A 24,549-nucleotide genomic window follows, 5' to 3' on the forward strand; every position below is an offset into this window, starting at 1 on the left:
ACCTAGAGATTATCATACTAAAGTGGCGTTAGTTAGACAGAGAAAGACAAATATTACATGATACCACTTATACGTGGAATCTAAAAAATAATACAAATGAACTTATTTACAAAACAGAAACAGACTCACAGATATAGAAAACAAGCTTGGGGGAAGGGGAGGGATGAAGAAGGAGTATAAAATCAACCGATGCACAATACTACACATAAAATAGATAAGCAACAAGGATTTCCTGTATAGTATAGCACAGGGCACTATATTCAGTTTCTTGTAATAACCTATAATGAAAAATAATCTGAAATATATATATATAACTGAATCACTTTGCTATAACCTAAAACTAACACAATATTGTAAATCAACTGTGCTTCCATAAAAAAATTAAAAAATACTAAATGCGGTGGTGTGGTTCTGAGTAACCCCTATCAAAATTAGCAGGTGAAACGCATTTGGTCTATCAAGATAACTGCAAGTGTGTCCAGAGAAAACCACCCTTAGAATTACTAAGCAGATTCCTGGCTCCACCATTCCTGAGCAAGAATCTCTGGAGGGTGGGACCCAGGAATCTGCATTTTGACAAGCTTCTCAGAAGATAGATAATTTTTTTGCATCCTGAAATCTTAGGGCCCAAGTCCTTTGTAGCAGTAGTTTCAGAGGTAGCTTGTACCCCTGGAAAGCTGGTTTCATCTAAGGTTGGGGTTAGGGTGATCAGTGAGTGTGAGGGTAGAATTAAAGGGCGTTAGGACTGAAGATGACCAGATCCCCACACCCCAAGAACAGACCTCTGAGTAGAGAAACTGAAGGCACCCAGAGGGGAATTCTTCCAAGCTCCAATAGCGAGGGCTGTAGTGCTGGCACCAGGACTGGCGTCAGTCTCCCGGCTCCTAGCCCCGTGCTCTGGACACTGACTCACTGTCATGGAACATGGGGCAATGGTCCTTCCTTCCTACTGTGGCCAGATTGAGCAATTAAAAATACACCATGCCCAGTTAAATTTGATTTTCAGGTAAGCAGCAAATATTTTTTTTAGTATAAGGTGTCCCAAATATTACGTGGGACATAATCTAAAAAATTAGTGTTGTTTATCTGAAATTCGCTAAATCTGGCAACTGTAATCCTTCTTAAAAATTTTTTTAAAGCACCAGACAGATTCAAGAATTGATTCAAAGAGATTTAAAAAAATAACTGTAATGCATTTATGGTAGTTTTCTGTTTAACTCTGCCCATATTTAAGCTCTTAAACAATCCTGTTACCTAGCAGTCACCCTGAACCCCTATCATAGTTTCAGAAAATGAGAGGTTAAGTCTTACTCTAGGATCTTCCATGCAGGGTGCCTTTCTGCCTCCTGATGAACCTGCTTGCTTGGCTTTCATTCCTCTGTGGCCCTGTTAATGCCTATCGAGTTACAAGCTGCATGAGGAGTTGGTCAGATAAGACCATCTCCCCTGGCCTTATGAGTTACTCGTTTGATGGCAGCTGGTTGTTAGAGCATTCTCATGTGGACTCCAGAGTCTATGCTGTTAACAGCTGCTCTGTCCTGCCTCTTAGCCCAACAGCCTAATTGGGGTGGGGTGGGGCGGGGAGGGGGGGTAGTAGTGTAGGGGTCACATCCCCTCTACATTTGCTGAAGGGGGAGGGAGTGAAATAGGGCACCAGTGAGCAAGGGCGGGGAGTCTGCTGGTGGGGCAGCCTGTCTCCATGTCCATGGCGTCCCAGGGCTCTTTTCTTACCCAGTTGGAGTATAATAAGTAGCACTGAAGGGGCCTCCAAGGCTTGCCCAAACTCAGCAGCAGGGACAAATCAGCGGCTTTTGGGGAGCAGGGCCAATCTGGCTGAACTGGATTGGGGGAACTAGTCTTTACCCAAGAACTCCAATTCCCCATGTGCTTCTGGGACACTTGGCAAGTCTCTCCCATTTCTGCTGGAGTTTTCCCTGTTACCGAGTGTCCCCAGCCTGCAGGGCTGGAGCTGTTAGGACCCAGCCATTTGAGAGAGCAGGAAACTGAGGGTTAGTGAGGGTACCCAACCTGTCACACTAGATAGATGGCTGGTTAGGACCTCTAGAGCCTGCCTGCCCCACGTCTTCCAGATGGAGCCAAGAGCCTTCCCTGGAGAAGTGCAAAGAAGTTAAGTCGCTGGTGGAAGTGGGGCCCCGCTTGCAGATCCACTTCAACCAGAGCGCCCCTCCTTTTCTGTTATGTATCCCAGCTCCATGTGAGAAGCCGTTCTTAAAAACGGGGACTTTCTGGGACTCTATTATAGGCACCATCAGTAGTTGTGGGGAGTGGTGCCTGGAATGCTTGGGTCCCTGAGGCCCTGCTCTCCATCCTGTGAGTGCGTGTAGTTGTGCACAGGGCATATTTTGTTGAGTGAGAAAATTGGCTTCCTGACCTGTGGGAAAAGCTCGGGATCACTAGGCAGAAACTCGATGTTCACTGTCAGCTCCACAACAATTCACTGGTCACTTTGGGCACAGCCTGGTCCCTCCTGGGCCTCAGTTTTCCTATCTGTACAATGGCATGAGTTCTCAGGTCCCTTCCAGCCTCTTCACTCCAATAACAGGGATAATCCACAGTAATTTCTTGGAGATTCAGAAGCCTCGTGCAGCAGAGAATGCCTTAGACTTAGGACGGTAAAAATGAGTTTGCATTACCTAAGGTGTGGTGGGTGACCACAGGGACAAGGGAAAACCAGCTTTGATGTCAGCAGCCTCCCACAGAAGGACAGTGGAGTCAGTGGGGCAGCAGAGCATTGCAGCCTGCCTGAAGATTGGCTCTGAAATCCAGGGCCCAGCTGCTGGGTGATTAACCTGCTCCTCAGGCAGCGCTTAGGAGAGCATGCAGGAGCCCACAAGCTGGATATGGCTTGAAGAAGGTTTTGGGTGTTTTTTTGTTTTCTTTTGTGGTACGCGGGCCTCTCACTGTTGTGGCCTCTCCCGTTGCGGAGCACAGGCTCGGGACGTGCAGGCTCAGCGGCCATGGCTCACGGGCCCAGCCGCTCCGCGGCATGTGGGATCCTCCCGGACCGTGGCACGAACCCGTGTCCCCTGCATCGGCAGGCGGACTCTCAACCATTGCACCACCAGGGAAGCCCGGGTTTTGTTTTTTAATGTGAATTCATTAACAATATTTAGAAAGCAGAAAATTTCCCTTCCATATCAAATTTATTTTTCTACCTTTCTTGAAAACTCGGAAGCTCTGGCAACATAAGCTTGTGTTCATGGGTGGCATTGTGACTGCTCTTGAGTGGGTGCTGCCCTCTTAGCTGGTGTCTGTGCTTCCCAGCTTGCCATGCCAGCCAACCAGCCAGCCAGCCTTGTGATTTATGGTGTAGCCTGGGGCCTGGCGGCTTACGTCTGGGACCTCTGGGGAGTTCCTGTGCTGTTTTGTTTGCTGCACACTCTCTGTTCTGTTTTCCACAGCTGACGTCTGGTGTTTGGGTTGAAGCACACTGATTCCAACTTGAAGGAGAACAGGGCATAGGTCTAGACTCCAGAGGGGTTGCAGTTGCCAGGCTGCAGAGCTGTGCTGTTCAGACATAATGCAAAGGGGTAATTAACCTCTTTTCCCAGAAAAGAACGCTCTGGAAAGTCCTTCAGGAAGCACCCATGCCGATGTAGATTTCTTAATTCAGCAAATATTTACTGTGGGCCAGCCATGTACAGGCTGCAGTCTTGAGTTCCAGCGGCCAATGAGAAACGCAGAAAAGATCCCTACCCTTGTGGAACTCCCAGTCATCGTCCACACATCCAGCACGTTGCCGGCTGGTGAAGCCCAAGGTGGAGTCAGGCTGTACCTGGGTTTCAATCCATCTCTGCTACCTACTAGGCAGGTGGGCTCTCTGAGCCTCAATTTTCCTCAGCTGTAAACTGGGAGTCTTCATCATCTTACCTGCCTCCTAGCTCCTAGCGTGGTTGTGAAAAATAAATGAGCTACTGCATGTGAAGTACTTTGGCATTTTGCGTGGATAGTATATGGACTCAGCAATTGATTAGTCTAGTGGGGTTGAGATGCACAAAAGTGCAACCATTTCAGGGGCTAATGAGTACTCTGAAGATCCCACATGATAGACTGAATTAGAACTTGATCCAGAGCTGCTAGTTGGGCAATTAGGGAAGGCCTTGAGAAGAATTTATGCTGAGATCTGTGTGTCACACAGAATACATACTGTGTGACCCTGGGCAAGTCTCTTCCGTCAATTTCATTTTCCGAACAACTGGAATGTCTTTCTGAAACAATTATGTGAAATTACACATAGCAAGTTAAACTAGTTTTTGGCACCTAGCCACTACCCAGTAAAAGGTGGTGATTACGATTACCGTTCTAACTAGAACCAAATGTGCTCTTCGGAAAGGCTGCGTTAGGGAGCTGGTGCTTGGAGGCCAGAGGCTTCACTGCCTGCTGATATATTTCAGCTGTGATGACGATTAGTTAATTAGCTTTGGGGTAGGACTTCAGGGACTGGTACCAGTAGTGGGAGTGACCACAGCCACCCCAGGACAGCAGAGTCCGTGTCTGGGGCAGGGAGAGTCACTGCAGGCTATAGATAGTTGACTGGGGCCTGAGCCTGAGCTGGGCTGGGCCAGGTGGTATCATGTGACCAGAGCCCGCTGCCCCTGCCCCTCCTCCCAGGCCGAGGGACGCAGACTCTTCAGAAGCTTCCTTTGAGCGGAGCCTCAAGGTGAGCGGACCTTCCGAAGGTTTCTTCTCTCTGTCCAGTTCTTTCTATAAGGGCATCCTTCAGCCCCCTCCCGTGTTTCACCTGCAGGTCTGGGGGAACTTGGGGTGGGAAGGCTGGATAGAGAGAGGCTTCTGAGAGGTGGTGGCAGCGGTAGGAATCAGTGAAGAGGGTGAGGATGGTTAACACAGCATTTTTTTTTTTTTATTCTGTAGAAGAGTGTTCCTGCCGGGGTGGGGGTGGCGTTGGGATCAGTGAGGATGGGATGAAAAGACCGGGTCCCCAGCCTCCTCCTCTGTGACTCCACCACACCCCCAGGCTGGATGACAGCTGAAAATACATCAGGCTTTTCTTACTCTGTCCCCAGGCTGGCCTGGGAGGGACGGGCACAGGTGGGTGATGTAATCTAGACTCCTACTGGCCTCACTCCCTGCCCTTAAATGGTGTCTCTGCCTTCCACAGTGAGGGTCCTGGGCTGTAGTTCAGGCAGTGGTGGGGGCAGAATCCATGTCAGCTGGATGCTTACCCCCGCCCCCGACCCCCATCCTCACTGGGGCAGATGCTGAGGTGGAGGGACTGGGAAGCAGGCCTGAACGCCTCTCTCCTCACGGGACTGGGGGGTGCCACATGTGGGGCTTCCTCCGGGCCTGCTTGGTGGCAATTTCCCTTGCCTCTCTCTGGGTGCAGGAGAGGGGATTGTCAGGTTGCCAGTGTGCAATCCTAGGAGTGTCGCTTGTCTTGCTCTATGACCTTTTAGGTTTCCCTGCAGTGGGCCTTGGTTTTCTCCAGTGTGTAGAATGATATCCTGCAGCCCAGCCATTGAGGGCCTGCCCTGCTGGCCACGATGAGGAGGTAATTTGGACCGTCCTCCAAGTGGCTGAGAGCACAGGCTTTAGAGTCTGATTGCTTAGCTTCAGATCCTGTTCTGTTGCTTGCTAGCTGTGATCTTGGTAAATAACCTTTCCACCATGTACCTTGGTTTTCTCATTTGGAAAATGAGACCAATTAGAGAAACTAACTCAGCATCAGAACAGTGCATGGCATCTAGTAAGTGCTCACTCCGTTAATACTATGACCACGGCTTGTTGCTAGCATCTCTTCTGCTTTCATGAGAAGTCTCATTGGTTGAGATCTTACCTTTTCTTCCCTCTACCTCTAGGTGTGAATTTCCTTTGTTCAGTTGAGGAAGGTGAGGGAAGCCCCAGGAAGGGGGTGGTATGTAGTATCTCCAAGGCTATACAACTGGTGAGTATTGGAGTCTGGACTAGGACCCAAGACTGATTTCAGGTGATCAGTTGCCTCTGGAGTCAAGGCAGAGCTGGGACGTGGGTTCCCCTGGGATCCAGCAGTGCCTAGGATACTTGTTTCTCTGCCGGGGGGAAGGCTCCAGCTGAGGGTTAAGGCCATAGACTCAGGAACAAGCACTTGGAAAGCAAAGCTTCTTTTCTTCTCTAGTGTGAAATCCTAGAGGAGATGGGTGTGTGAACTCTCCGTTCGTTAAACAAACGTCAGCCGTGTTGCTAGGTCCTGAGCTAGACTCTGGGATCACTGCTATGAAAGCACCCTGGTACTTGCTCTTAAGGGGTGGGGTGGGCTGCATGGTGGATAAGTAACCGGGCACCTAACACAACGCAGTGAGAGCGCAGAGCCAGGGCACTTTGCCTAGGATCTGGTTGGACTCCTCCGAGGGGGTTGACCTAATGGCCAGGTATATGGCAGCAGGTGGGTATGAACTCCAGTAATGTAGCCCCTAAGCCCCTACAAATTACCTTGTTCCCCAAGGTAGAAGTTCTTTGCAATCAGGGTAAATTCAGTCTTTTTAGATACTTGACTCATCTCTAGGAGATGATGCCAGCCCCACAATAAATATTTGGCCTTCGCCTATTCTCCTGGCACTAAGGCCTGAAATCTAGTAGTTCCCTCTGGCCAGCCCCATCCTGCAAGGCCTTCTCCCATCTTACCCGGCCCCATCTCACTTCACCTACGCTCATCCCTGTTTCATTTCCAGCTTTTCCTCTCTTACCAGTTCTTTTTACCACAACCCGATGAGTTTGACTCACCCACGTGCTTTCTCCCCCTAAACCTCCCCTAGTTTCCCGCTCCTTAGACCTCCTAGATCTGGCCCTTCTAGGTAGCTTTTTTTCCAAAAGATAAGCTTTAGGATCTTTCTGGAACAAGCAGTATAGAAAATATAGTTGACCTTTGAGCAACACAGGTTTGAACTATGTGGGTCCACTTATATGTGGTTTTTTTCAACAGTAAAAGCACCACATGATGTGTGATTGGATTTTTCGACTATGTCGGGGGTGTGTGCCCCTAACCCCCGTGTTGTCACGTTCCCCTGGTCAGCTTGGGATTGTGGGGGAGTAGGGAATCAGTGGGCTCTTTCAGTGGCAGTTTAGCGCTCCCATTAATTGGAGACTGAACTTTTAGTACTTTACCATGTCCCTTTGTGATCTTGGTGAACAGAATGTCAGGCAGGGTGATTACAGGATCTGATGCCTCGCAATTTTGAAAGAGTTTTTATTAGAGGAAATAGACAGTGACCTGAAAAACTTTGCCTTAAACCTTTTCCAGTAGTTTTCAGGAACACCTGGCCCTCTGACTGATCCTCTTTTCCAACTTTGTGTTGATGAAGTTGATGTTGCAGGCCTTTGGGCATGCTCTCGTTCTGGTAGCATGCAGGCGGTGCTGTTGGGGTGTGGAGGCTGGGTCCCTGCAGAAGTGACTGCTGTCACAGCTCGTGTGTAGCTGAGGGAGGTGATCTTCTCGTGGCTGCCCCTGCTGGTCCTAGTCAGGGAACTAGGTGGTATTAGCCTTCTCTGGGCCAAACCAGAATTAGCAAGAAAATCAGTGTGGAGTAAGTAGTTCTCTGGGCCTAAGGGCTTCATCCTCTTGGGACTGAGAGGGCTTTTCTCGTTCTCCACTGCTCAGCACTGGGAATGGGGGATGCTGTGGATTGGGTTACAGAGCCCCAGCCCTCCTGTGGCATATGGGGTGTCTCGAGGGGGCAGTGGCTCCGGTATGGGGTAGAAGCCAAGAATGCAGTGGCCTCACAGTTAGGAGTCAGGAAAGGACTCTCTCTGCTCGTTAAGGGTACACGCGTCTGATCAAGGCATAGAACGTTCCTTCTGAGACCAGCCGGACAAATTTCTCTGCTCAGGGACTGGGGGCAGCTCCTGACCCCTGGCATGGCTGGCCAACAATGGAGGCAAAGTGACGGGCGAGCAGTGGGTGAGCAGAGCCCCAGGATGTGTATCTTTTCCCGTGGATCTCTGGGGGAGGAAGGGTTCAGAAACTCTTGGTCTTCAGAGCCAAGTTGGAAAAATAAGGGTAGGTGTAGGAAGGGTCAGACCTATTAGAGCCACTGCCTTAAAAAAATTTTTTTTTTTTTTTTTCTTTTTAAAAAGCCCCTGGACTTCTCTGGCAGTCCAGTGGTTAAGACTCCGCACTTCCACTATAGGCGGTGTGGGTTTGATCCCTGGCTGGGGAACTAAGATCCTGCAGCTATGCAGTGCAGCCAAAAAAATAAAAAAATAAAAATCCCGGTCTGCCCTTGTTGAAACTACTGGAGAACCCCAAACAAAATTAAATCACTGTAAACATACTACTTAACTCCTGGTAATACTCGGTTATATCTCCTTCTAGAGTTTCTACTGTGTGTATGTGTACGTATACGTTTTTTATTTACTTTACAAAAATAGGGTTATAACTTTTCTCATTTATTGTGTTTATCTTTTCATATCAGTAGAGATCGTTATCTTTTTATGACCATTCTAAACGTTGTTGAACTTTTATTTAGCCAGTTCCCTGCTATTGGACATGTATTGTTTTCAGTTTTTTTGAAATTATGAATAGCCCTTTCAGCATCTTTGCACATAACCCTAAACACTTGTCTAATTTGTATCATTAGGATAAATCCCTAAAGGTGGAACCATTGAGTCAAATGGGGGTCTCACTTTTTCTTTAGAAACTTGGAAGGCAGGCACATCTTCTCTGAATGGCTCACTCTTCTGTTGACCACAGGTCACTGAGGACAGGGCTGGCCCTGACATGTGGGGCTTAGAAGAGGTCCTTGGATTGCCCACTTAGGGTTTGTATCTTGCCTTCCTAAGTCTGCTCACACACAGACTTCTAGAATGTTAGAGCCAGAGAGGGTCTTTCAGATCCCTTTATGGAATCTGGGTCGATTCGGGAGCCCTGAATTACAGAGCAAACCCTGGCATGGACTCAGTTCCCTTTTTCACAAGAGGGTGTAGAGCGGTGAGGGTCCTCCGAGTTGAGTTCTCGGGGTTTCGGCTGCTTGCTGCTTCCATGATCGCACTTGCCATGATTTCTTCAGAAAGAGGTGTTTGAGCATGTGTCCTTCCCGTCCCCACCGCGTCTTCCTCCTTTGGGAGCCTGCAGGTTGTTTGGTGGAGTGGGGTAGTGATGAGGCTGAGGAGGTGGTTGTGGGCCCCTCCCATGGGCTCTGCGTAACTCTCCCTCCCTTCTTGTTCCCACAGAACATGCTGCTCCGGCCAGGGTGGTGAGGGCAGCAGTTCCTAAACAGCGCAAAGGTAGCAAGGTAAGAAGTAGGAGTTGGCAACCCAAGCAGGGACTTCCTGGAGGTGGGAGCCTCTTTTCTGTTGTAGTGAGTGCTTCTGGACTGCGAGGTACTTCTGGGTTCTCTCTGAATAGGAGGGGCACTTTTTCTGGGTCTCTACATTGTGGATGGTCCTCGTGGACAGACTGATTTTGGCCTCTGATCTCTCAGTGGAGCTGTATTTTGGATGAGGGCCTGAATGGTCGAGGCAGGGTTACCCCTCATAGAATGTGCCTTGCAGGTTGGTGACTTTGGAGATGCAATCAACTGGCCAACACCTGGAGAGATAGCCCACAAGAGTGTGCAGGTGAGTCTGTGGGAGGGATGGGCAGGTTTGAATTCTGTCTACATGTTCACATTTGGCCTCAAGCTTTCAGAGCCTCAGCTGTTACCTTTCTGTTTTTTTAAGAGGAGTGGTTGGTACCATATGGGCAACATTGAAATAGCTAAGAATCATTCTTTGCGCCCTTGCTGTGTGTCAGGGACTGCCAAGTGCTGTTTTTTCATCATTTCATCTAACCCTCAGTGACTTCTAGATAGGTCCTTCAGTAATTCCCATTTTACAGATGAGGCCACTGAGGCTGGGGACGGTTAATTACTAGCCCTTGATGGCCAAGTGGGGATTAGAAGTCAGGTGTGTTGTATTGTTTCAAAGCCTGTGATCTCCATCACTACACTTGGATTGCCTGTAGGTGATCATTAGGCCAGGTACCCGCCTCCACACCACAGGTCATGGGGAAGCTTATGTAGCTTTCCTGAGCCCTAGCAGAAGATGGACTCCTGGTCAGTCCTCTCCTTCCCAGCACTTTCGTTCTGGGCTGACAGCTAGGTCCCTCACTGGCTCTGGCCACACTGGCCTTTAGTTCACAGCAGGGTTGGTGTGGACAGACCAGGGGCCAGCATCTCCTCCGTCCCACAGGTGACCTGAACTATGTGATCCTGTTGTAGGGAGTAAAACAATTGCCCGTTGCAGGCCGCAGCCCCGGCCCTGGGGGTTGTCTCTGTCATTTAGACTTAAGGAAGCTGGAGAGACAGGTTGTCCTCTACCTCCTGCCTGTTTGACAACTCTTGCCAGCGAAAGCATCTCAGGTGTGAAAGTAGGACCTTAGAATCCATGCAGCCCAACCTGCTGTCACATGCTCCAGCTCCTCAACCCCGTTCTTCCAGTGACAGGGAGCTCCCTTCTTTCCCATCCCAAGAGGCTCTCAGACTCACATCACCTCCCTGTTCCTCTACTTCGCGCTGCAGCCACAGTCCCACAAGTCTCAGCCTGCCCGCAAGCTGCCACCCAAAAAAGACATGAAGGAACAGGAGAAAGGAGAGGGGAGTGATAGTAAGGAGAGCCCGAAAACCAAATCAGATGAATCGGGGGAGGAGAAGAACGGGGATGAGGACTACCAGCGAGGCGGGCAGAAGAAGAAAGGTGAGTGGCTTGGATCAGGACTCGGGAGAAGGTGGTAGGGCAGAACCAAGAAATGTCGGAACGCCAGGGCTGCTGGAGCAACCTCAGGAGCCCCCGCAAGACGTCCTTGGGAGGCTGATGGGTGTAGGCCACTGGGTCAGCAAGCTTCACTCCAACTATCTGTCCATCAGTTCCTTTTCTTTAACAAGCATTTGGTAAGCCCTGTCCTCAGCACTGGGGCTCTAGCAGTGCAGAAGACGGGGGCGGGGTCTCTGCCTCAGAGTGTTCTTTGTGTGTCTTGATGTATTGCTGTCCCGTGTTAGATTTCATTTAAAAGTCAGGAATTCCCATTGCTCTGGCTGAACTGGCTAGAGTACAGGTTTGGCTGCTCTCATACATATCCAGAGGAACAGGGGGTCTGACCAGGATGGAAGGTTATTTCTCTCACCTGAGAGCTGGGTGGAAGTAGGCCAGGTGCAGCTCTTTGATTCCTTTGTCTTGCTGTGTGTTGGCTCTTCTCATTCCAGATGACTCACTCCACCTAGCAGGATGGGGAAAGGGGGGAGTAGCTCCCTGCCTTTTAGGGACTCACCCTGGAATTGACTGCTTCCACTCAGCTCCCCTGGGTAGAATTTCGGCACGTGTCTAAGGGAGCCTGAAGGTGCAGTCTTGATTCTGGGCTGCCATGTGTCTGGTTCCAGAGGGGGTTCTCTTGACGGTGGAGAAGTTGATATTAGGAGTCAACCGAGAGTGTCCATCACAGTGAAGTCCACCACCTTCTTATTTTAGAGATGAAAATGAGGTCCAGTGAGGGAAAGGAATCTGCCCAAGGTCACCAGATGGTGATTTAGGCCTGAGACCCCAGACAGGGACAGAAGTGTTGGGGGTAGGGATGGCCAGGAGGGACCTCTCCTTCAAGCCTTTCTTGTACCCATGCTGTCCTCCAGGGAACAAACACAAGTGGGTTCCGTTGCAAATAGACATGAAGCCTGAAGTGCCCAGAGAGAAACTGGTCTCTCGCCCTACTCGCCCGCCAGAGCCACGACACACACCTGCCAACCGCGGGGAGATCAAAGGTATGCACCTCCCACTACGGAGGGCCTGGGCATGGGGCTCCTCCTCAGGCCTGACCCGGCGCCCCCTCTCCCCATAGGGTCTGAGCCTGCCACCTACGTGCCCGTGCCCGTGGCCCCCCCCACCCCAGCCTGGCAACCAGAGACCAAATCGGAGCCTGCCTGGCACGACCAGGATGAGACATCGAGTGTGAAGAGTGATGGGGCTGGTGGGGCGCGGGCTTCCTTCCGTGGCCGTGGACGGGGGCGTGGTCGCGGCCGGGGACGCGGCCGGGGTGGCACTCGAAGTACGTGAGGCCCCTTTGGGCTCCGGGATGTCCGAGGGAGTGCGGTGGGGGGCGGGCAGGGGTATCCTCTCCCTCATGACACCCGTTTCCCCCTCAGCCCATTTTGACTACCAGTTCGGCTACCGAAAGTTTGACGGTGCAGAGGGGCCGCGCACCCCCAAGTACATGAACAACATCACCTACTACTTTGACAATGTCAGCAGCACTGAGCTTTACAGCGTGGACCAGGAGCTGCTTAAAGACTACATCAAACGCCAGATGTAAGTGGACAGGCGCCTTCCTCCTGGAGATATGGGTAGGATTGGGGGCTGCCCGAGGATGGTAGCCTGGTAGAGTAGGGCTGTGCAGGCCCTTCTGGTGCTAGCAGCAGTTGCTGCCTCTGGCTGGACCTGAAAAAGGTAACTTGAGAGAACTGTACTACCATTATAAAAATTAATTAGTTAATTTTTTTAAAAGGAGAGAAAATGTCTAGATTCTGCTCCACTTTATCCCTTTATTTGTAACGGCAGCATTGAGAACGCTAGCATTATTGGTGAGGCTCAGTGCTCCATGCCTTATAGGCATTCTCTTATTTAGTCCTGTGGTTGTCTATTTAATTTTTATGAGCTGGGTTTTATCCCCTTTTTATTGATGAGCATACAAGCCCAGTCACTTGCCTAACTGGTAAGTGACAAGGCGCAGATTTGAGTCTATTTCTGTCTGATTTGCAAAACCTTAACTCCTAACCTCTCTAATACGTTGTTTCTCAGTCCAGTGGGGGAGCCATACAAGGAAGTAGATCATTGCAGAAGAGTGTGATAAGTGGCTCAGGAACAGAAGAGAAAGTGACCAACAGTATTGGGACTGGGTTTTAAAGGAGGATGAGGAGCTTGTCAGGCATACAAAGAGGCTGAAGGGCAGAGAGAAGTTTGACCCAAGGTTAGGGAGCCATGAAAGGATAACATCATCTCTTTTCAGCCTTTAGGACTGTAAGTACAGTAGGGACAGGGTTGGTCAGAGGCTATGTGAGCTTCCTGGAGTGTACAGAACAAGGAAGGCATATTCACAAATGATGAAGCAATCATACTTCTTCTCCCCTCCACCTAGTGAATACTACTTCAGCGTGGACAATTTAGAGCGAGACTTCTTCCTGCGACGGAAAATGGATGCTGACGGTTTCCTTCCCATCACACTTATTGCGTCCTTCCACCGAGTACAGGCCCTTACCACTGACATTTCACTCATTTTTGCGGTATGTCTCTCTCCCTGGGGCTGGGGTGCAGAGGAAAGAAAGGTCCTTACTTAAGGAGCTGGAATTTGGGCCAAGGCAGAAAACCCTGGAAGAGTCCTCATCTCATTACTTACGCTAAGATTCCAAGGCTTGGCCAGCCTCTCTCTCCCTCCCCGTCCCCTCCCCCTCCCCTCCCCCTTCTCTCTCTCTCTCTCTCTCTCTCTCTCTCTCTCTCTCTCTCTCTCTCTCTCTCTCCCCCTCCCCCCACCCATCCCTTTATTATGGAAAATTTACAAAAGTAGACACAATGGTATAATGAGCCCATTACCCAGCCTCAGCATCTATCAGCTCGAGGCCAGTCTTGTTCCATCTGTCTCCTCATGTTCCCTTTCCCAGATTACTTTGAAGGAACTCTCCGGTAATCTGACATTTCATCCATGTTTCAGTATCTGTGTCTGAAAGATAAAGGCCTGTTAAAAAAAATAATCAGTATATGATTATTGCATGTAAAAATATTAACAGTTCTTTAATATCACCAAATATCTCATCAGTTGCAAATTCACCCCACTTGTCAAAAATGTTTTCGTAGTTTATGAGAATCAGGATCCAGATAAGACCAATATTATTGTCTTATTAAGTCTCCTCCTCTCCCTCTCTTTTTCCTTGCAGTTTATTTTTTGAATATGCTAGATTGTATATCTTGTAGAATTTTCCATAGGACAGAGTGGTATCATTTCACATGTTCTTCTGTACTCCAGATTTTTTTGTAAATTGGTTCTTGAGAAGCCTGATGAGATTCAGGTTTTGGTTGATTGTTTGTTTTTTTCCCTCCTCGTCAAGAATACTTTATAGATAGTGATATATTCTCTCAGCTGTCACTTAATGCTTCACTTGGTGCTCTTTTTTGCCATACAAACTGCAAATCACTGCCTGTTACTTCATTAGGGACTACAAAATGTTTATATTCTGTCAATCTGTCTTTATTTGTTAGCTGGAATACCTCTTTAAGGAGGTACTTTGCATTATCAACTATTTGGTTACCAAGAAGTATATACTTCGTACAGGAAGGGCAGATAAGTGCTTGATCTTTTCCTTTGTTAACCAGTTTTCAGAATTATGAGCTGATCCCTAATAACCTTCAAAGGTGAACAGTGCATTTCGAGTTTGTTTTTTTTGTGTTAGTATCATTTAATATCATTACAAACTTGTAGGTTCAAACATTTTGTTTATTTCAAAATTATTGTAGTTATTATGCTGAATCAAATTGTTGTGTCTTTGGCCAGTGGGACCCTGGTTCATCTTGTACATTTCCTGTCCCAGATCTGAAATTGGCCGTTTTTTTTAAGGAACTCTGGGTCCTCTATTTTGGGGAAGTGGTGTTTTTGGTATTTAGATAACACAGTTTGAGTTGTAGCGGTGTTTATTGCTACTTGATTGGTCGATGTTTCTAGAGCTTTTTGTTTGTTTGTTTTAATAAAATACATCATGAGATTGTACTGATAATTTCTATTAAAATTTCTATAGGGTCTATACACATAACCCCAAGTATCTTTAATCTGTAACTACTACTTTCTCCCATGCCAAAAATCCTAATTCCTAACAACATTACCATAACTATTCATTTGTTTTACTCCACAGTTTATACACATTATACTTATAGTACCTCTCCCACTCCTAAAAAGTTTTTTTTCCTATTTATACAGTCAGTGACTATTTTCAAGTTGAAATAATTTTTTTGTGGTTGTTTCTTTAACTTAATATATATTAGTTTCATTAGCTTCGCTTTGCTTTCACGTTTTGGGGATTGCTTTCTTACGTCTTCATGTTTGTTTTACATTTATAGAAAACATTTATGTGGTTCCAAAGTCAGATGGTATGTTCATAGAAGCCCGACTTAAAATTTTCTTATTTACACCTTTTTCCCTTTCTTTTACTATAAGCAACCTTTCTTGAATCTTTCTATTAAAAAAATTAAGTAAATGCCTCTGTGGGTATTATATACTTCCCCTTTCTTAGATGAACGGTAACATATAGCACATGTATTTCTTCACGCTTTTTTTGCTTTCTCTTAATATATCTGGGAGCTGACCGTGTAGTAGTAGTAGAAGAAAGGTACTCTCATTCTTATTTACAGGTGCATATATATATATATAATCTTTTCATGTTTTAGCCCGTGTCTTTGGTGTAGATTTCTAGAAGTGGGATGGTTGAACTGAAAGGCAAATGCATATGTAATTTTGCTAGCTGTTACCTGATTCCCTTTCTAGTGGATGTGCCTTTTGCATTCTCACCAGCAGTATATGAGAGTGCCTCTTCCTCAGCCTCACCAACACAGTATGTTGTCACGTGTTAAAATGTTTTCCTCTTCCATTTTAAAGATTTTTATTTTTTTTAATTTTTAATAAATTCATTTATTTTATTTTATTTATTTTTGACTGCATTGGGTCTTTGTTGCTGTGCGCGCGGGCTTTCTCTAGTCGCGGTGAGCGGGGGCTACTCTTAGTTGCGGTGCGCGGGCTTCTCTTGTTGCGGTGGCTTCTCTTGTTGCGGAGCACAGGCTGTAGGCGCACAGGCTTCAGTAGTGGCTCGCGGGCTCTAGAGCGCAGGCTCAGTCGTTGTGGCGCACGGGCTTAGCTGCTCTGTGGTATGTGGGATCTTCCCGGACCAGGGCTGGAACCTGTGTTCCCTGCTCTGGCAGGCAGATTCTTAACCACTGCACCACCAGGGAAGCCCCTAAAAGATTTTTAAAAGGAAACTCTTCTCCCCCCTCCATTTTTCACCCTTTTTCCCAGAGATAAACACCTGTAGCACTTTACCTGTGAATCCTAGAAAAATTTGTGTGCATTTGTATGTTTTTACTTAAAAATTCAAACACCAAAAAATTCAAACACCAATGGGATCTTTTTGGGTTTTTTTAAGTCTTTATTTAATTTGTTGCAATACTGCTTCTGCTTTATGTTTTGGTTTTTTGTCCTCAAGGCATTTGGGATCTTAGCTCCCCCACCAGGGATCAAACCCTCACCCCCTGCATTGGAAGTCAAAGTCTTTTTTTCGTTTTAATTAATTAATTTGGTGGCGCTGGGTCTTAGTTGCGACAGGCAGCCTCCTTAGTTGAGGCAGATGGGCTCCTTGGTTGTGGCATGTGAACTCTTTAAGTTGCAACATGCATGTGGGATCTAGTTCCCCGACGAGGGATTGAACCTGGGCACCCTGCTTTGGGAGTGTGGAGTCTTACCCACTGCGCCACCAGGGAAGTCCCTGGAAGGTGAAGTCTTAACCACTGGACTGCCAGGGAAGTCCCCCAATGGGATCTTAAACTCACTGACCTACACCTGCTTTTTTGTGACTCTTACCACCTCAGCACATTTGAAGCTGATTTTAAAGCCTGAATAGTGTTCCATTGAATGGATGTGCCATAATTGGTTTAAATTGCTTATGTGGTGGCAAGCGTAGGTAGTTTCCAGTTTTTTCCTTTTACAGACAGTGTTGCTGTGAATGGCCTTGTATCCAGATCTTATGTTGTCACCTGTTTGTGCAAGTATTTCTCTGGGGCTGATTCCTGGAAGTAGAATGGCAGGGTCAAAGGGCAGGTGTGTTTTTCATGTTGGTACCCTCCTACAAGTTTGAACATCTCACCCGTCCGCTGGTCGTGGAAGATGGTACCAGTTTTCTTATATTCCTGCCAGCACTGGACTTATCCCTGAGCTCATGGGGCTCAGTCATCTACCAGCTTCCAAGATCTCAGTCCGTCCATGTCTTTCCTCTGCATCTTCTCCCTCTTTCTCCCCTGCAGGCCCTAAAGGACAGCAAGGTGGTGGAGATCGTTGATGAAAAAGTCCGCCGAAGGGAGGAGCCAGAGAAATGGCCTCTTCCTGGTCCCCCAATAGTGGATTATTCCCAGACTGATTTCTCCCAGCTTCTCAACTGCCCAGAGTTTGTGCCCCGCCAGCACTATCAGAAGGAGACAGGTAGGTACCCTGCTGGCATGTGGATGCCTCCCTGTTGCCCTTGTCCTCTGGCCATCAGGAGGAGGGCTGGAGGGATGAGGATCTCCCCTTTCCACCCTTTAGAGTCGGCGCCTGGCTCTCCCCGTGCTGTCACACCAGTGCCAACTAAAACAGAGGAGGTCAGCAACCTAAAGACCCTGCCCAAGGGCCTGTCTGCCAGCCTCCCTGACCTGGATTCTGAGAACTGGATTGAAGTGAAGAAAAGACCTCGGCCCTCCCCAGCACGACCCAAGGTGAGTGAGGCCTGCCACGCACCTGAGTTCTAGGGTCCTGGCCTGGAGTGTGGGGAGGGGTGTTGCAAAGGCACAGAGCCCTGGGCTTGTAGAGGCTGGCAGGCACGCTGGGTGGCTCAGGGTTGTAATGCGAGCTGGAGGTCACCAGTGACCGCAGGAAGGCTGATATGGCCTGTTTCCATTTCCAGTGGGGATCACCCCTCAGGACAACCTTAGCTCCGTGAGATCCTGAATGGCATTTTTCACAGGAGGAGATGATGCAGCCTCTGGCAGCAGTGTCTCATTAAGTATTAAGTGTTTCTTAACACATGCCTGTTCTTTTTGGTTTTGGCCACTCCATGTGGCATGCGGGATCTTAGTTCCCCGACCAGGGATCGAACACATGCTCCCTGCAGTGGCAAAGCGGAGTCTTAACCACTGGGCTGCCAGGGAAGTCCCTTGGCTGTTCTTTTGACCCCATCTAAATCCCTGGGGCTGCATTTTTAGTGCCTTCCCCCTGAATTTGTCCTCACTGTCCCATATATAAGCCCCTCAGACCTTCTGAAGAGGGAAGGGATGGGGAGCAGACACACAGTCTGGACAGAGTCTAGACTAGAACACAGGTCTCCTGTCACTGCTGGCTGCTGACCTTGGGAAGCTTCTTTAATATCTCAAGGCTTCATTTTCTCCGTTTTCGGATGGAAGTAAGGAGGGATTAGACTGCTCTAGAAATAGTAAAGCAATATATGAATAGCTCACATTTAGTCCCCTGTTAGAGAAGTGTTTCAATCTCAAACTAAAATTACTGCCCCTTTTTCAGGAGCAGACTTTTGCTCCATTCACCTGCCCATTGCCATCCCTTCTTTGGAGACCTTCTTGGTCTGGGGCTTGTGAGGAGGCCTCAGAGGTGACCTTGGACTTTGGGTTTATGGAATTCTGTGCTCCCTTTTCCATTGTGACCACCCCCCTCAACTCCTTCTTCCTCCCTTCCTGTTTATACCCCGACTTCCTAGCCTGTTCTGGCTGCGGTCTTCCAGAAAGTGTCAGAGGTTAGGCTGGAGTCATGAGGAGAGGGTAGGGTAGTAAGTGCACAAGGACCTGACAGAGTTCAGTTCAGTGCTGCAGACTGCAAAGGCTTTGGAAAGGTGGACCCGTGCTTAGCCCCCATTCCAGAATTCGAGCCCCCACTCCCACCTGACCTATCGTGAACCTTCCAAAAGAGAATAGGGTTAGAGTTTATACAGAAAGCGCTTTGCACAGCAGGGAATTGACGTTTAGATATATACTATGGGGTAGACAGATGCTTTACTTCCAAAATTTCAGATAAATTCAGCCTATCAGCACTCTGGAATACTTTGTTTTGGCTGAAAACAGTCTTGTTTTCTCTTGCCTTTGGGACATGCTGTGTTTTTGTTTGTTTTCTTTTTGCCTCTCACTGTCTCTGTCCCTGCCTTCATCTGGCTTACTTATGCGCGTCCTTTCATAGTCACTTCTTCTGGGAAGCCTTCCCCGACTGTCCCCACTCCCACCCCCAGCTGGTTAAGTGCTACTCCCTATGTGCTCCACGAGGCCTATTTATAGTCCTCACCATAACACAGTGCAGTTGGTTGGTTGGTTGACTTCTTCTCCCACTAAACTGAGAGCTCCATAAATTCAAGGACCTGGTCTTGTTCTTTTTCTGCTTTTAGCGTCTTCATACAGGGCCTGGTACCGGTGGGTACTTGCCCATTTATCAAGTAGTTGAACATGTGCTGTTGCTAGATCCCAGTCTAAGTACTGGATAGGATGGAAGGCAAGGCAGCTGTGGTTCGTGCCTGATGAAGATTCCAGTTTATTGGGAGGTGTTGGGGATGGACAAATGGATGAATCAACCTGTTGAACTTGTACCCACTCTCAGGCCAGGTGCTGTGGAGGTAAATGAGAGTGCAGTTCCTACGTGCAGGGAAGTTGTTATCTCAGTGTTTATCAGTGACTGTGATGTGAGCTGTGAGCGGAGAAGCCTGGACTCGTACGGGACATCCTTTTTCCATGAGGCTGACTCCGAGGCTGACAGCTGTGACTTGCTGGCATTATCAGGGCCGCAGTTGTAACAGTCCCATGTTGAGGGGTCAGGGCTTCTCCCAGGGCACAGCGACAGGGCCTGGTATAAGGTGATTCCCTGGTGATTCCCTTTCTCCTTGGTCTGCCCCCATGTTAGAAGTCAGAGGAGCCCCGGTTCCTCCACCCGACTACTCTGCCTCAGCAGCTGCCCTCTCAGCAGCTGATGTCCAAGGATCAAGACGAGCAAGAGGAACTGGATTTCCTGTTTGACGAGGAAATGGAGCAGATGGATGGGCGGAAGAACACCTTTACCGCCTGGTCTGATGAGGACTCTGACTATGAGATTGATGACCGGGATGTCAACAAGATCCTCATTGTCACCCAGACGCCACCTTACATGCGCCGGCACCCGGGGGGGGACCGCACAGGCAACCACACCTCGCGTGCCAAGATGAGCGCTGAGCTGGCCAAGGTCATTAACGATGGGCTCTTCTACTACGAGCAGGACCTGTGGACTGAGAAGTTTGAACCCGAGTATTCCCAGATCAAGGTGAATCTTGGGCCTAGCAGTGGTGGTGGGGCCTGGGGTGCCTGTAACGTGTGGAAGGGGAAGGCTGACGAGCCGTGTGACCTTGGGCACGGAGCCTCAGCATCCTCCTCTAACAAAAGGGGGTGATGCTCGACGTGAACGGTGGACTGTGCCAGTGTAAGAGCTGGTCACTCTGCTTCTTGAGCGTCCGTGTTTAATGTCTTAAGTTGGCTAGCCACTTTGGTGAGGAATAGGATAAGACTTGGATCGTCATTTCTGTTAGGCATATATAAAAGTTTAAAAGCCTTTTGAGGAACTTGCTTTGAGGGTGAAATGTGGAGGAAAGATAGGTCTTTTAAAAAATCACTGCTACCTGGGAACAGTCAAAACTGGTATAGTAGGTGTTTACAGAGTGGGTATGTGTGGGGGTCGGTTGGCCTTTGGTGAGCCTCTGTTGTGAGTAGTAGTGTGTTTGGTGGAGATGAGAGAATTGCCCGAAGAGAATCGGGGTGGGGGAGTCTACAGCACGTTCCTGGGGAACCGGAGTCCTGACCTCAGTGCTGCTGCAGAGAGGGCTGGGCAAGTACTCCCCCATTCTGGGTTAGCACACCCATGCCTGGGTACCTGGGGTTGAGGCATAGTGACGGGGCAGCTGAGAGCCTGGGGACCAGAATTCCATGTATGTCGTCGCAGGAGCTGCCCTCTTCAGCTTCTTGCATGTCTTGATTCCTAAACAGGCTAGGGCAGTCTTCTTACCAGCATCCCTCCCCCACTGCCCCACCCCAATCTCGTATCCTCTGCAGCAAGAAGTCGAGAACTTCAAGAAAGTCAACATGATCAGTCGGGAGCAGTTTGACACACTAACCCCTGAGCCCCCTGTGGATCCCAACCAAGAGGTCCCTCCTGGACCACCTCGCTTCCAGCAAGGTGAGAGGTGACACCTGCCACCCTGGCCTGGGTGGGAGGGTCTGGAGCCGTCCGACGGGGCCTTACAGGGACAGGCATTCACAGGCCTACCTCTGCTTACTGTCCCCACTCTGCCTCTGCAGTTCCCACTGACGCCCTGGCCAACAAGCTGTTTGGTGCCCCCGAGCCCTCCACCATTGCCCGCTCTCTACCAACCACTGTCCCAGAGTCGCCAAACTATCGCAACGCCAGGACCCCTCGCACTCCCCGGACACCGCAGCTCAAAGACTCAAGCCAGACGTCACGGTTTTATCCAGTGGTGAAGGAAGGTCGGACGCTAGATGCTAAGGTGAGGCGTTCCTGCTGCGCTGCTAAGAGTCTTGGGCTCACTTCACTGCATTCCAGGGCTCTGCTTCTCTCTCTTGCCTTGAGCCAAGAAAGTGGCACGTCCCCCACCTGCTCCGTATTCTTAGGCTGGTGGGCCCACCAGGATTGAGTGACACATCTGCAAGATGGACTGGGCGTGGGAGTGGTGGCCGCATGTAGCCATGGTAAGGCCTAAGGAGGACTGACCAGGTGTGGGTCCTTGAGCAGATCATGTCACCAGCAAGCCTCGATCTCCTCATCTGTGAAGTAGGCGTGTCAGCTCCTAGCCTACAGCTGTGGACATCATGTGAAAATAGACATGAAAATGCTTTATAAATTGTGAGATAACTCACACCTAGGAGGGAATCTTAGTCCTACAAATGCTTGATGCTCCTCAGTGTTGAATGAGTACAATTAGTAACGAGTCCCGGACTGACCTTTGCAGATGCCTCGGAAAAGGAAGACCAGACACAGCTCGAACCCACCCTTGGAGAGTCACGTGGGCTGGGTGATGGATTCCCGCGAGCACAGGCCCCGGACTGCTTCCATAAGGTATGGGACAGTGGGGAAGGGAGGTCAGGCTGACTGCAGGGCGGGCAGCAGAGCCGTGACATTGATGGGACCAAGAAGAGAGAAAGTCTTTGGTCTGCAAATTAAAGAAAACTTAAGGAAGGTGCCCTCATCCAAATCCAAAAAACGGGAGCAGAGTCTAGAGAGCTTAATCCAGACCCCAGGAGGAGGGAGGCTGCCTTCTGAAGTGTGGCGGCCACACGGCGTTCTCTCAACAGGACAGCTCAGTTGATTTCCAAAGTGGGTGTCTGCTGCCTCCCTCACAACAGCTAGGGAGTTGAATAAAGATACAGATTCCTGGACCCCACCCTAGATCTCCTGACTGAGCTTCAGGGAGTAGGGCCCAGATTCCTTTTTATTTTTTCTCAGGAAAACTACCCCCGTGTTCTCAGTTCCAAAGCAAGATTTGGGAGCCACTGACCTGTGCAGTCTACTCCCTGCAAAGATAGGCATGGTTTTAAGAAAAATACGTTTGGGTTAACCCATTACAGCTCATTAAGGAAAGTCAAATGTTAACACGGGATAAGTAAATGGCTAAAAGCTCAGGTTTGGGCACTGTACAGATCTGGGAAGTTAAATATTAGCTCTGTGACCCAGGGCAAGACTCCCAGTCTCTGTGAGCCCCAGTGACCTCTTTGTTAAAAGAGCATCCAAAGGTCGGTACAAAGAGTGAGACCCATGGATATATATGATAAGTTACGGGCCTAGCACAGTACCTGGGCCTCTTTGTTTGTTGCACTGTGAGAGGCTGGATCTTGGCTGCTGGAAGAGACCAGAGAGGCCCCTCCTATTTGATGGCTGGCAGGTCTGAGGAACCTGGTGACACTGTCTGTTTCATGGTCTCTATAGCTCCAGCCCCTCAGAAGGCACGCCTGCGGTTGGCAGCTATGGCTGTACCCCTCAATCGCTGCCCAAGTTCCAGCATCCTTCCCACGAGCTGCTCAAGGAAAACGGCTTCACACAACACGTCTACCACAAGTATCGTAGGCGCTGCCTTAACGGTAAGAAGCACAGAGGGAGAGGGCTGAGCTTCCTGGACCACTACTTAGATCCAGTGTAAGGGCTGGTGGAGCAGGTGACTATTTTCTCTAACCTCAGAGCAAGAAGTGATAGGACATAATAGCCAGGTAGTTTTGGAATACAGGAGGCAAAAAGAATCTGGTGCTTAGAACATTCCTGTTCCTTGGTCTTTCTCTACTGATATAAAAAATACCAAGAATTTTCCTGGGTCTGGCAAGACCACCAGTGTCACAAAAGGGTGTGCATGAGACAGCATATATTCTCTAGAACAGTGACGGCCTGTGGACCAAATCCAGCCAGCAGCCTATCTTTGTACAGCCCTGGAGCTAACAGTTTTTTACATTTTTGAGTGTTTGTGGGATGGGGAGGGAGAGAATTTATGACAGAGACCATATGTGACCTGCAAAGCCTAAAATACTTACTCTCCAGCCTCTCACAGAAAAAGAGATGGCTGACCCCTGCTCTAGATGAGACTGCAAGGAGAGCCTCTCTAGACGCTCTCACCTGTTACCTTTCATCACAGAGGAGATAGCTTTTAACTGTAGGTTTCTGTCAGGTTGTTTCTAAAGATGCTCAGAGTCGGTCTGAATGCTCACTTGGAGTTATTAAGTCACTCAATCCCCTTTTATTCAGCAAAACAAGGCTGCTAAATGCTTGGTTCATCTACCTTACTTCCCTCTTCGCGCGCGCGCGCGCGCGCGCGCGCGTGCGTGTGTGTGTGTGTGTGTGTGTGTGTGTGTGTGTAATTTATGGAGATACAATTTACATACCATACAGTTCATCCATTTAAAGTGTACAGTGCAGCCAGTGGCTGTTAGTATATTTAGGAGTTGTGCGTCCATCACTAGAATCCGTTTTAGAACATTTTCATTACCTTAGAAGTAAACCCTGTGCCCCTTACTAGTCACTCCCCACCCCCCCACCTCTCCACCTCCTCCCAGGCCTGTGCAACCACCACTCTGCTCTCTGTCTTTATGGATTTGCCTGTTCTAGACTTTTCATATACACGGAATCATACAATATGTAGTCCTTTGTGACTGGCTTCTTTCCCTTAGCATAATAATTTCAAGGTTCATTATATGTTGTACCATGTATCAGAACTTCATTCCTTTTTATTATCAAACAACGTTCCACTGTGGATGTACCACATTTTGTCTATCCATTCATCAATCAATGGACATTTTGGGTTTCTGCTTTTTGTCTATCATGAGTAATGCTGCTTTGAACATTCCTGTACATGTTTTTGTGTGGACATAGGTTTTCATTTATCTTGAGTGGAAGAGGTGGGATTCCTGGGTCATATCATAGTGTAACTCTGTGTAACCTTTTGAAGAACTGCAAGACTGATTTCCAGAGTGGCAGCACTATTTTATATTCTTAACAGCAGTGTATGAGGGTTCTGATTTCTCCACATCCTCCCAAAACTTGTTATAGTCTATCTTTTTGAGTATAGCCATCCTAGTGGGTATGCAGTGATATCTTTTTATGGTTTTGATTTGATTTGATACGGTTTTGATAGCTAATAATGTTGAGCATTTTTTCATGTGCTATTGGCTATTTGTAAGAAATGTCTTCTTTGGAGAAATGTCTGTTCAGATCCTTTGTCTACTTTTTATCTGGATTGTTTGTCTTTATTATTAAGTTGTAATGATTCTTTATATATT

The 24,549-nt window shown here is 48.5% G+C and overlaps 1 protein-coding gene across 2 annotated transcripts in view; it reads left to right on the forward strand.

The window, feature by feature from the left end:
- Positions 1–24,549, forward strand: part of LARP1 (La ribonucleoprotein 1, translational regulator) — a 54,391-nt gene that overhangs the window by 24,505 nt on the left and 5,337 nt on the right. Inside the window, exons 2-15 of one of the 2 annotated variants that reach the window (XM_079916236.1) lie at positions 9,184–9,245; positions 9,505–9,570; positions 10,512–10,686; positions 11,613–11,741; positions 11,819–12,025; positions 12,123–12,285; positions 13,112–13,256; positions 17,029–17,203; positions 17,306–17,475; positions 19,652–20,044; positions 20,827–20,950; positions 21,073–21,278; positions 21,741–21,847; positions 22,715–22,866. In XM_079916236.1, coding sequence (XP_079772362.1) covers positions 9,184–9,245; positions 9,505–9,570; positions 10,512–10,686; positions 11,613–11,741; positions 11,819–12,025; positions 12,123–12,285; positions 13,112–13,256; positions 17,029–17,203; positions 17,306–17,475; positions 19,652–20,044; positions 20,827–20,950; positions 21,073–21,278; positions 21,741–21,847; positions 22,715–22,866 — 2,274 coding nt within the window. The remainder of the gene's footprint in view (positions 1–9,183; positions 9,246–9,504; positions 9,571–10,511; positions 10,687–11,612; positions 11,742–11,818; positions 12,026–12,122; positions 12,286–13,111; positions 13,257–17,028; positions 17,204–17,305; positions 17,476–19,651; positions 20,045–20,826; positions 20,951–21,072; positions 21,279–21,740; positions 21,848–22,714; positions 22,867–24,549) is intronic. The other variant, XM_079916237.1, reaches the window with a different exon arrangement.

The sequence above is a fragment of the Stenella coeruleoalba genome (genome assembly GCF_951394435.1).
Source record: "Stenella coeruleoalba genome assembly, chromosome: 3".
NCBI lineage: Eukaryota > Metazoa > Chordata > Mammalia > Artiodactyla > Delphinidae > Stenella > Stenella coeruleoalba.